This window comes from Lepidochelys kempii, chromosome 2 (assembly GCF_965140285.1).
Source record: "Lepidochelys kempii isolate rLepKem1 chromosome 2, rLepKem1.hap1, whole genome shotgun sequence".
Lineage (NCBI taxonomy): Eukaryota > Metazoa > Chordata > Testudines > Cheloniidae > Lepidochelys > Lepidochelys kempii.
Genome location: NC_136381.1, coordinates 39318364 through 39331406, shown reverse-complemented (window position 1 = coordinate 39331406; position 13043 = coordinate 39318364). Strand labels below are relative to the sequence as shown.

General features: G+C 41.3%; 1 protein-coding gene across 1 annotated transcript in view; it reads right to left on the bottom strand.

The window, feature by feature from the left end:
- RGS22 (regulator of G protein signaling 22) overlaps positions 1-13043 on the bottom strand; it is a 90486-nt gene that overhangs the window by 29007 nt on the left and 48436 nt on the right. Inside the window, exons 14-16 of the mRNA XM_073330455.2 lie at positions 4517-4711; positions 1336-1428; positions 497-663 (exon numbers count right to left, since the gene is read on the bottom strand). Of these exons, the coding sequence (XP_073186556.1) occupies positions 497-663; positions 1336-1428; positions 4517-4711 (455 nt within the window). The remainder of the gene's footprint in view (positions 1-496; positions 664-1335; positions 1429-4516; positions 4712-13043) is intronic.

Below are 13043 nucleotides of genomic sequence, written 5' to 3'. Positions count from 1 at the left end.
TTGAAAATTTGTGTGTGCATGCATAAATTACACATGCAGTTACTATGATGGTGTATTTAACTGTGTTAACTACATGAACCAAAACTGCAGTTGCTTACACACTTGTGATAGCTGTGTGCCCAAATTCTGTGTGTATATATTTGTCATTCTGAGCCTTCAATTTGAAAAAAAAATAGATTCAAATTGTTCTACCAAAAAAAGAAGGTTTAATTCATTATAGATCAAAGTCTGTGTTGGGCGCATGCCTTTAAATGGCCCTGGGACATATGCAGGCAGCATTTGACCACAAATGATTTCATCACAGGAGATTTATTCCTAGCAAACAGCTGAGACTGCCATTCTGATGTCTGAACAAAATTCTCATTTTAATGCATACATATAATTCTCAAAAAAAAAAATGGATAGATTGCAATCCTGTAACCCTTACATGCCAAAAATCCCATAAAAGACAATGGGCATTTTGAGTGCAGAAATTATTGAAAAACAACAAACATACACTGCTGAATGCTCTTCAAGAAAGAGTCGGAACTGTTCTAACTCCAGTCCATTGTGGATCAGGTCATGAAGGCTACAATCTCTGTATTCCTCAGGGACTTCACTTAAGACCTGTCCTTCTCGGAGAACATCAGGCTGAGGTAGGGGACTGACTTCAGGAGCAACACTCTAACAGAAGAAACAATTTCAATTATATAAAGAAGTCTTCTACCTCTATAACCTGGACAATCTAATAATCCTCCATTAATCCCTCTGTATTGTTTTTAATTCCTTCTCTTCTGTTGTTGCTAATTGCTGTCATGCAGTCACTTTTTCTCCTGTTACAGGAAACACTGCTCTGTCATAACCAAGCAGACAAGGAATGATGCTGCTACACAGAGATTATTACCACTGCTGAAAAGGAGAAGAATCTGTCTTGATATAAAAACTTCCCGATTCCTAAGGAAATAAGTTGCATATATCACTAAGGTTTGTCATCGGCTTTATTTTAAACATATTGGGCCAGATTCTATCCTTAAATAAACCAGTCACTCAACTGAAATCAAAGGATTTCCTCAATATTTAGGGCCCAATCCACCTCCCACTGAAGTCAGTAGAAGTCAGACCATTGACTTCAATGGAGGTGGAATCAGGCCCAGATACTGATGTAACTGAGAGCAGAATTGGAACCATAATTAAAACAATGATGGCTGTCAAGCATTCATTTGAAAATTAATACTAGTGAACAGCACTGTTGGTCCATCAAACCTGCTCACAGTCTCCTTTCATTGCTGATACATAAAGTGTTAAGCCTCTGAGATAGAAATCAAGTTTGTTTTTGTTAGTAGGTGCTTGTCTTACCTCATCCTTCTTGGAAACACTCTCTTGATGCAAAGACTGTAGCTTTCTAAAGTACACTGAGTCCAGCTGTCGACTTTCTTCCACCAGCTCCACCTAATAAAAATAATATCTTATGTCATTCCCAAAGTACATATTATAGAAAGATGGAGAGCTGGGCAGGCAACTTGCCAATGACAGTGGGTAGAAAAGAAACACCCTTGCCAATAATGAGACAGATGTTTAGAAGAAAAAAAAATCACTGCAAGTTGCATCCCTATGAGAGCCACTGAGAAGCAGCAATCCAGTTCTTAGAACTTTAGCACTCACTAGGAAATGATGCTCATCACCAGTTTTGAAACATGAGCACCTCAATAGAGAATCCAACCAATAAATATTAAAGCTATAAGACAACTATTCTGTGCTTTTCCTGTTTTGTTCCATATTGTGTCAGTTGGTGCCTTTTGACTGTAAATTGTTCAGGGCAAAGATTTGAGTGGTATTTTTTAATCTGTGTAGCCCCATGCACATATATGGTGCTTAACAACAACAACAACAGTAATCTTGCATTTGTATGCTCAGATCAGCAATTAGGTGCATAAGTAACTGTTTTATGCATCTATGTGTTGGTTGGAATGTTCAAATGTGGCAACTGGACATTTACCAAACTTGGACCTACAGGTTGTAGTGGTGCAGTAATCCATCACAGACAGACTTCCCCCACCATGGTCTTAATTATGGAAGAGCTTATATGAAAGAGAAAAGACGATATTTCCAAATTAACATCTATCTAGACACTCATACCATACTCAGCCTTGTATATCTGAACATCCACGGGCTACAATCTAACTCTGTTCTACTGCTGGAAAACCCTTTTCCGTTTCTTCGTTGTTGGGTTTTGTTTTTTGAGAAATAATATGTAATAATAAAACAAGTTGAAAAATAATTTCAGACCATTTTGTACAAAGATTAAAGAGAGAATTGATAGAAGTGTGATGAGACACCATAATGAAAAAGGTTTGATTTGGTGTTTGGGTTTTTATAAAAGATATTTTGACCATGCCTCAAATGTATGATTTAAGCCTCTTTTTTATTGCTGGTTGAAATATCTTGTTTTCTATGGACTAAATGAACTGTTCTGTGTTGCCAAGCAAGTTGGGAAAGAGGACACAGGGAGTCTCCTCTCCCTAAAGAAGTAGCAAAGCTGGATCTTTCGTAGAAGGAGAACTAAGTTACTGAAGAGTGGATTGGATCAAGAGGGCATAGTCTGAGAGGAGCAGCACAGAGCTTTCCAGAGCATGTGCTGTTCTGTCCACCCTAAGGAATATGTCTTCTCCTTTTTGCTGGACTCAACAGTATCAGGCCCTATATTTTTTTACGCATCTGCCCAGCTCTCTTCTGTTATTAGAGTATTGACATTTGAAAAGTTTATGCACAACCATACAACAGCAAAGCAAAACACCACCTGTGCAGAAAGGGTGATAAAAGTTTCTCATTATATCACTAACAGAGACATTGTAGGCTGCATGCATGAAATTAACATAAAGCAATCATAGAAGGTTTTAGATTAAAACAATATGTTAAAAGAATGTTCAGAAAATGTCATCCCTCTTTTAATAAAAAATATTAAGAATTATGCTTTACAATGAAACCACTTGGTCAGAGGAGCTGCTATTCTCAGTATATGTTAAGTGTTAATAATGTTTGCAAAAGGTGTAATGCTTAGTATAACATTAGTCTGGCAAAGTCTAAGTGGAATTTCATACTAATGAATGGGTTGGCCAATTACAGCGTTGTTTTTGTGGATACAGACTAACACGGCTACCCCTCTGATACTTGATAGCATATTCTGTAGATCACTAAGAATGTAGTTGAAATATCTTTCTCGTGACAAAGCTTAGAAAGAGAAGAGATTATGGCATAAAATGTACAGCATGGCAAAATTCTGTTCTCAGGCCTGTCCGTCTTCAACCTTGATATCCTGGTCTCCCCATATGTGTGGCATGCTCATAGCTGTTCATGCATGTAGAGAGAATATAATAATAATAATAATACTTTTCACTGCTATAGTGATTTCCAATAAAAGATCTCAAAGTGCTTTACTAATATTAACAAATATACCCTCATCTATGGAGGTGTTATTATGTAATGCTCTTTTCTTTACATATAATAAAAGAAGGCCACTTAACCCAAGATTATAGTGAAACTACGAGGATCAGAACCCAGGTTTCCAGATTCCCATTCCCATTAAACGGATCACTGCCCCTTCTCACCTAATCCACAGATACACTTTATGAATCTGAGAGCAAAACTTGGTCCTAATTTTTGTAACCGCTTGTGAGCAGTTGCATTTCCCAACATACTCTTAAACAAAGTCCACATACAGAATACAGTCAGAACACACAGCCTTGCCTAATTACTTCTTGTTCTGATTTTTTTGTAAGAAGCAAAACTGGAATTTCCAACTTTCTCTTCTGGCTTTGCTGTTCTTACAGTTTCTCCCTCAGGATCGCCCAGCCCTTACTTTAGATCCTCTGTCTAGAGAGCCACTCCCACCTCATATCTGGATTGGACACTGAGCAGGCTGCCTCAATAAGCCTGCAGAATACACTCAATTCTTTCACAGGAGACTCACCACGTGCTTACATGGTAGAGTGTTTCAGGCAAACACTCCTTGTCTGTTGTACAATATTTCCTCTTACTCTAAGCATTAGCCACAACTAATTCTAAGCACTAAGACATGTTTGAGGCAGTTAGTCTTGACTTAGGGTCATTATAATGACACTCTGACAACTCTGCTTATTATCTCTTCATGGTAAAAAAAATGACTCCTTGACCACTCATGCTAAGTAAAATCAAAGGTGACCTTTAGTCAATGGTGTGATTATGAGACCGCACAGAGCACACCATCCCACAGGGAAAGCCTGTGCCTCAGGAAGTTACATTCCCTCCCAGAGCAGACTGGTCCAGTTCATTAGAGAACAGTGCAGGTTGCATCTACAGAACGGAGTAGCCTGCTCTCCACAATGTGTCCTACTCACTCCAGGGGTCAGTGCAGAGGGGAACTGCAGCAATGGCCCCATTCTTTCCCTTATGAGGAACACTGAGGGAGCAGTACCTGCACTCACTCAAGCCCAGTAACTGGAATGGGGATGATCAAGGGACAGAATAAAGGGCACTCACTAGCTGGCCCTATATAAGTTACCTTTCCATAAATGCATTTGTCTACTTCCACCATTTTCATCCATGGTACCAGCAGAAGGGTGAGGATATATTCTTCTGCTGGGTCAAAAAGATCCTCATAAGGTGGCTCAATTTTCTGATAAATCTCATTTTTCTTATCCTGTTGCAGTCCAATATCCATGCTGGCAGAAGGAGCAATGTAAGTGGCATAAAGGAACTACAATAAAAGAGAAGACAACAGTTTTTTAACCACCATCCATTCTAATGGCCACAGTAAATAAGTTAGTTAAAGACGAGTGTGGTAGCAAACTGTTTTTTATTATCCTAGTTACTCTCTCGAACACATCATCTTTCCCCCGCTTCCTCTATTCCCTCGATGCTACTAAGTTTTCCAAAATACAGTTTATGCCACAGCTCCCTGACTTCCTTACTCCTACATTTTCTGCTTATTAAAAGCTTCTTTGATGCCAAAATCATGCATAACGGTGATGGTAATGCTTACACAGAGACATTTTGCTGATCCTTAGTTACATTCAAGCAATCACAATTAACAACAACAAATGCGGATCTTCATCTTTGAGTTACACACTGTTATTACTCTACACATTTAACTGTAACAGGATGCACTGTTCTGTAGCACAATAAACCATTTTGTGAAAGATGGTTACTTCTTGCTTTTTAGAAACCAAGCCAAGCAAGATTTTGGAATTTTAACCTAAAATTGAAAATTTGAAATACCAATAAGACCGCAGTCCTGCTTCGGGATCCACTAGCATGGACTTCTGTGCTTATGCAGACCCCCACTGATTTCACTAGGACTCGGCCACAGCACAGGAGCCCACTTCAGCGTATCCCAATGGAGTGCTGGGGCCTAAAGCCTCACCAAAGCAAATATCTATGAGTCTATGATAAAATTCATATAGTTTTAAACATTCTTGTCTTTTGTTGTTATCAGCACCTTATATCATTAAAGTTGTAAGAATATTCAAAAATATAATGCAGGGGTCTCAAAATCGCGGCCTGCAGGCCATCTGCGACCTGAGAACCTCCCCACTGAGGCCCAGGGAGGAGAGATGCATGCAGACAGGCTGCCAGCAATCTCAATTACAGGCACCATCCCCCGCAGCTCCAAATGGCTGGGGGAGAGGGAGATACCACCACTAGTTGCCGGGCAGAGTCAGTCATGGAGGTAGCATCATTGGTTGCCAGGCAGAGGCAGCCATAGAGGCAGCATCACTTTTTCCCCCACAATGAATACAAGTCAAAATACCGAACACAACTATCTGATGCCCACCTTGCTGCAATCCTGCAGGTTTCCACTGCTCAGTCACACAGGCCAAACATCAACAAACTGACAGAACTGAAGCGTTGCCAGGTGGCTGGCCAACACTAAAAACTCTCTGGCAGGCGAAGAATTGTATAAAGTTGTATGACAGCTTTATTATTTCTAAGAAATTCAAAATAAAAAATACAATATAAACATTTTCTTTTCTGAACACCATCTTCAGTGACATTATTGGCCCGCTGGGAGGATTTGAGGACTGGCCCTGGCCCTAAGGTAAATTGAGTTTGAGACCCCGATATAATGCAACTTTTGGGACAGATTCTGAGCTGGGGTAAATCAGCATGGCTCACTGACTTGAATGGGGCTACACTAATATACACCAGCTGAGAAAATAGCCTTCCCTGTTTTGTCTCACTCAGCTTAGACAGTGAAGTAAGGCTGGTCAGTTTTACTTTCTGGTTCTCATGCACTAATAAAATACTATTGTGTTTTAGTGTCGAGCACAGCAGAGGAATGTTTGAATAGTTAAAAAATAACTTCTCTTTTCTTTATTTAGCATATCAAACTTCAACCATAAAAAAAACCAAACCCAAAATGGTTACTAACCTTTCTATACCTGTTGTTCTTCAAGATGTGTTGCACATGCCCATTCCAATGTATGTGTGTGTGCACCCCGAGCACAGTTGCATGAATTTTTTCCCCTAGTGGTATCCATGGGTCAGCTCCAGTGGCCTTGGATGCCTGCCAGCCCTGTGCCCCTTCAGTTTATTTTTACTGAGTAACTCCAATAAGAGATGGAGGGTGGGTTTTTGAATGGACATGTGCAAGAGATCTTGAAGAACAACAGTGACAGAAAGATTAGTACCCATTTTTTCTTCTTTGAGTGCTTGCACACGTCCATTCCAATGTAGGTGACTCACAAGCAGTTGTGCAGGAGGTGGGCTCAGAGTTCAAGGACAGGCTGACTGCAAGACTGCATGGCCGAAGTTGGCATCGTCTCTAGTCTGCTGGGTGTTGGAACAACGTGTGCTAGGAAGTGTGTTGAAAACGTGTGCACTGGCCACCAGGTTGTTGCTCTCCAGATGTCCTGAATAGGGACTTGTGCTAATAGGAAGGCAGCTGAGGAGGTGTGGAATGAGCAGTCAGATTAGCTGGAGGTAAAATGCCCATGAGTTCATAGCATGTCCAGATGCATGAAGTAATCCAGGATGAAATTATCTGGACAGAGATGAGGAGGCTCTTTCTTCTCTCTGCTATTGTGATGAACAACTGAGTTGATCTGCGGAACTGTTTGGTCCTTTGTATGTGGAGAGCCAGAGCCTGTCTAAGATCTAAAGGGTGCAAGTGCTGCTCCTCTCTGTTCGCACAGGGTTTAGGGCAGAATACCAGCAGGAAGATTGCTTGACTGGAGTGGAATTGTGGCACCACCTTTGGGAGGAACAACAGATGTGGATGCAACTGAACCTTATCTTTGAAGAAGATCGTATATGGGGGCTCCGATGTAAGGGCCAGGATCTCTGATACCCTTCTGGCTGAAGTGATGGCCACTAAGGAGGCCACTTTCCAGGAGAGGTGTAACAATGAGCACATTGCTAGCCGCTCAAATGGTGGGCCCATGAGCTTTGACAAGACAAGGTTTAGATCCCAGGGAGGAATGGGTTCTCTAACCTGGTGGGTATATCCTCTTCAAGTCTTGGAGAAAATGGATCACAATCTCGTGTGAAAAGACGGATTGGTTGTCGACCTTGGGATGGAAGGCTGAGATGGACACTAGGTGGATCTTGACAGAAGAGAAGGCCAGACCTTGTTGTTTCAGCAGCAGAAGGTACTCCAAAATGAGCTGCAGAGTGGACTGCATAGGTGGAATTCATAGAGAATCATAGAGTATCAGGGTTGGAAGGGACCTCAGGAGGTCATCTAGTCCAACTCCCTGCTCAAAGCAGGACCAATCCCCAATTTTTGCCCCAGATCCCTAACTGGCCCCCTCAAGGATTGAACCCACAACCCTGGGTTTAGCAGGCCAATGCTCAAACCACTGAGCTATCCCTCCCGCCATTGGGAGGACCAGATGGAGAACCGCTTCCATTAATGCATTGGAGGGGTTTTAGTTGGGGGTTGAAGGTGACGGCTAGCGGCGTTCTGTTATTTTCTTTGTTAGGCCTGTCCTGTAGTAGGTGACTTCTGGGAACTCTTCTGGCTCTATCAATCTGTTTCTTCACTTCCACAGGTGGGTATTGTAGTTGTAAGAAGGCTTGATAGAGATCTTGTGGGTGTTTGTCTCTGCCTGAGGGGTTGGAGCAAATGCGGTTGTATCGCAGAGCTTGGCTGTAGACAATGGATCGTATGGTGTGGTCAGGATGAAAGCTGGAGGCATGTAGGTAGGAATAGCGGTCAGTGGGTTTCCGGTATAGGGTGGTGTTTATGTGACCATCGTTTATTAGCACTGTAGTGTCCAGGAAATGGATCTTTTGTGTGGACTGGACCAGGCTGAGGTTGATGGTGGATGGAAATTGTTGAAATCATGGTGGAATTCCTCAAGTGCTTCTTTTCCATGGGTCCAGATGATGAAGATGTTATCAATATAGCGCAAGTAGAGTAGGGGCGTTAGGGGACGAAAATAACAGAACGCCACTAGCTGTCACCTTCAGCCCCCAACTAAAACCCCTCCAACGCGTTATTAAGGATCTACAACCTATCCTGAAGGATGACCCAACACTCTCACAAATCTTGGGAGACAGGCCAGTCCTTGCTTACAGACAGCCCCGCAACCTGAAGCAAATACTCATCAGCAACCACATATCACACAACAGAACCACTAACCCAGGAACCTATCCTTGCAACAAAGCCCGTTGCCAACTATGCCCACATATCTATTCAGGGGACACTATCACAGGGCCTAATAACATCAGCCACACTATCAGAGGCTCGTTCACCTGCACATCCACCAATGTGATATATGCCATCATGTGCCAGCAATGCCCCTCTGCCATGTACATTGGTCAAACTGGACAGTCTCTACGTAAAAGAATAAATGGACACAAATCAGATGTCAAGAATTATAACATTCATAAACCAGTCGGAGAACACTTCAATCTTTCTGGTCACGCGATTACAGACATGAAAGTTGCGATATTACAACAGAAAAACTTCAAATCCAGACTCCAGCGAGAGACTGTTGAATTGGAATTCATTTGCAAATTGGATACAATTAATTTAGGCTTGAATAGAGACTGGGAGTGGCTAAGTCATTATGCAAGGTAACCTATTTCCCCTTGTTTTTTCCTACCCCTCCCCAGACGTTCTTGTTAAACCCTGGATTTGTGCTGGAAATGGCCCACCTTGATTATCATACACATTGTAAGGAGAGTGATCACTTTAGATAAGCTATTACCAGCAGGAGAGTGGGGTGGGGGGAGAGAAAACCTTTTGTAGTGGTAAACACCCATTTTTTCATGCTTTGTGTGTATAAAAAGATCTTCTGTACTTTCCACAGTATGCATCCAATGAAGTGAGGTGTAGCTCACGAAAGCTTATGCTCAAATAAATTGGTTAGTCTCTAAGGTGCCACAAGTCCTCCTTTTCCTCTTGTAATGTGGCTTTTTAAAAAGCAAAATACATCTTTCTTTGATGGAACTGTTCTCTCTCTCTAAATAGAATTTTTTATATACAAAATGTTTTCATTCAAATGGCTTTCTGTTTGTTTTGGTTTAGAAATTGGAAAAGTGGGGAAAACTAATTTATAATTACCTTGATAGACAATGTCATAAATTATTAACAGGCTTTGAACTCACTACCTTTGCAACATGAGGGCCTGATGCAGCAGCTGCTCCACGTGTGGAACTGCTAGTGATACCACTTCCATTTCACATGTGGAGATGCTACAGAATGAGCTCCTACATAAAGCAGATGTTGTATACATTAGGCTATATATAGTTATTACTTATTAGACATGGGAATTTACAGGTGTTAAATGAGCTTTAGGAGGGCTCTAATTTTCCCTAACTAAGGGTATGTCTACATGGTACATGGAGGCCAGGCTCTGACTCAGACTGGAGCCCAAGCCCTACATCCATCCACCCACAGATCAGTCTGAGTCAGGTCAGCAAGCACTCGGGACCTGGGTCCTGGGACCCCACTACGGGGTGGGTCAGAGCCTGAATACCACCGTGACTTGGGTCCAAGCCCTGTCATTTTGCAATGTGGATGCACTCGCAGAACTGAGTCAGAAGGTCTGTGCAGTGCAGTATGGATGTGTTAGCATGGCTGTGAGACCAGGGTCCAGCAATTGTAAACCCAGTTTTACAATTCGGTGTGGACACTCAGGTTTACAGTGCAGCATAGACATATACCCTAAGGACCAGCTCCTCAGTTGCTCTAAACTGATGTAATTCTGTTGACTTCAAGGGAGATATACAGATTTATGACATCTGAGAAGCTGGCACACAACAATCTATCAAGATTTTTATACTATGCCCATCATTGTAATGTCTGAGCCCCCAAGTAGAAATATAGGGCCAGAGTGTGACTAAGTGCTTGTGCTGATGCATGATGGGAGAGGTGACACGGAACCTTCCACCACCTTGTGTTCCCAATACAGGGGTCAGTCACAACTGCACACCTTGCCCTGGCCTGAATGTAAGGAGTGAATGGGATATTACTGCAAATTGTGCTGGTCATCACAAACAAGTGGAGGAGAAGCGGTGCCCATGACTTTCTCCTTCTGCACTGTCAAATGGAGCCAGTCAGTTTCAGAGGGAAGAACACATTACATGCTCTTAATGGGTGTATCCAGGAGCACCCCCAGGGTGGAAAACATTTTCGGTGCTCATCTCCACTCTTTGAGCGGCCGAGACCAAAAAAAGCGAGCTGCTTAGCAGTTTGGCTCCTCCTGGAAGCTGGTGTCCAAGATGACTGCCCTGCTCAACTACCGTGGTGTATCAGAGGCCCTGTTTCCGCTCCATGCAAGGGAACTATAAGAATTACTGTTCTTCCAGATTTTCACTGGGGCTGTGAAACTCCTGAATGGCCCCTATGCGAACCTGTGCACTAAGGAATTCATAGAGCATTATATTGTGTATTACAAGAGACTTGCTTTAAATTAAATGAACATAAGGCTGTAAAATTCAAATAAAGATCTTTGCATATGTAAAATCTCAGGCCCATCAGACTTAATTTATTCAATGTTTTGCAACTTCAGTAAAACACACAAAGAATTTTCCTACCTTCCAGCTATATATTTTTCTATAAAAGTATTAAAGTTAGTGATGGGTCCAAACCAAAACCGGAATCTGGAGTCTGATCAGAATTTGCATCTTGAAGTTATTTATAAAGGACCAAATGTAAATATACCAAACTTCTGGGAAAGTCAGATTATGATTCAGGTCTGGATTATGAACTCCCAAATTTGGGAGTGTTCAGATCTGGGGTTTTGGTTAAACTCATCCCTAAATGTAAAGATTTTCAGTATGTAATCTCAGAATGCTTAGGTTTATGCAAAAACACAAAGGATGCTTAGTATTATTCCTCAACAAATCCATGATAATAATAACTCTTCATCTAAATTGGCTCTAGTATTAAAATACTATATTTCCAATAATGGTATTAAATTTGTCTAACCCTAAATACTATTTTTCATAGCAGATTGCAACTTTTGTTTCTTTATTATTTTTCTTTTTCCAATTCGTTTTACACTCCAGCATGTGTGTTTATAGTGAAATAACCCATACATTCCTGGATTATTACTGTCACTCATCTTTTTCTAGTGCATCACATTTCATCCTCACTTGAGTTTCTTTTATTATACACACTTATATTTTAAGGAAACACATGCCAGGGCATATCATAAAGCTTAGATAAAACACTGACCAGGAAAATACAGTGATCAAAGTTTCTTCTTTCTTCTAACTGTGTTATGTACAGAAAATCGTATGAAACACTTGATCTCTCTGAGTAGTAAATAGTAAAATATATGACAATGTGCTGTTAGAAATCTGATTGACATTAGGAGTAGCTGGAATAACTATCTCATTGTTTCAAAGGTGAGTGCAGAATTCGGGAAGGCATCTTTTCCAGAAGCAGGCCCTTTTGATTGGATACAGCTTGACTCTCATCTGTGTTCCAATGAAAACAAGAATAATTTGTGTGCAGCCTTAAAAGGCAAACTTGAGAATGATACCAAATGTTTCAGCACATGTGTTGATTTGTTATATTTCATTTCAGCTGTGATGCTAATGGAACAGTTTCACATATTTCGTTCTGATGTATTTACTTTAATGGTCATGTGTATGTAGCTTTCTGTGATTGCCTAGTAACGCTGATTGTATGATGTTTTGCTGTCACCACCAGGCCAGGGCTGGAAATAAGATAAGACAAGACTAAAGGCTTGCTTTTCAGTCGTGTAGCCTTTTAGTCCAGGGCAAAGTAAGTATAAAACTTGACCAAATCAGAATGGCAGTATTTCATATCCACTTTGCATTGGTGCAAATGACTGCACAAGGTGCAACACAATGGAGACTCGGGCCCAAAGGCTAAAAATTTCAAAAGTAAATTTGGCTCCTAAATCCATATTAAGACACCTAAATAAAAATTGCCTTATTTTTCAAAGATCCTATGTACCTGCAGCTCCCTTTAATATATATGTGTTCTGCAGGCACTCAAGGCAGGCCATTCACATATTTAAATGCCTAAATATGAATTTAGACATCAAACTTTAGGCGACTAGGTTTGACATTTTTGTCTTAAGACAGAGACTGATACATACAATTTATAATGTGTCCTCCTGAATTTTAGGAAAAAGAGAAAAACTCAACATTGTGACTGCTTTGAGTGTTTGTTATCCCTGAGTTATTGTGGTGTTTCCCTTATTGCCCATGAGTAAGAACGCTTAGATCAGGACAGACAGAAGAATGAAGATGCAGAACTGAGGTGGAATTAAAGAAGCAGGCTGCAACTTTATTAACTTTGAACATGCTGCCATACTCCGCTCTCACCCCTTCAGACTACCAGGCATTAATTGGCTCTAGTATGAGATTAACCAGCCTTAAGCATTAACATCCCAATGAGTGAAGATTGACTCCTTTAGTCTAGCCCTCCCTAACTGAAGACAGGATTCAGTCCTGCTACTCTCCCACTCTGAAGGAGAGTGAGGGTACAGACAAAGGGTGTTTTATTCTTCATGCACCTTAAAACATTCCTATGCCCACAGGCTATTGAGGCCCAGGACAAAGTCCCTCAGGCTTCTGTGGACATTGAGGGAGTGACTCAG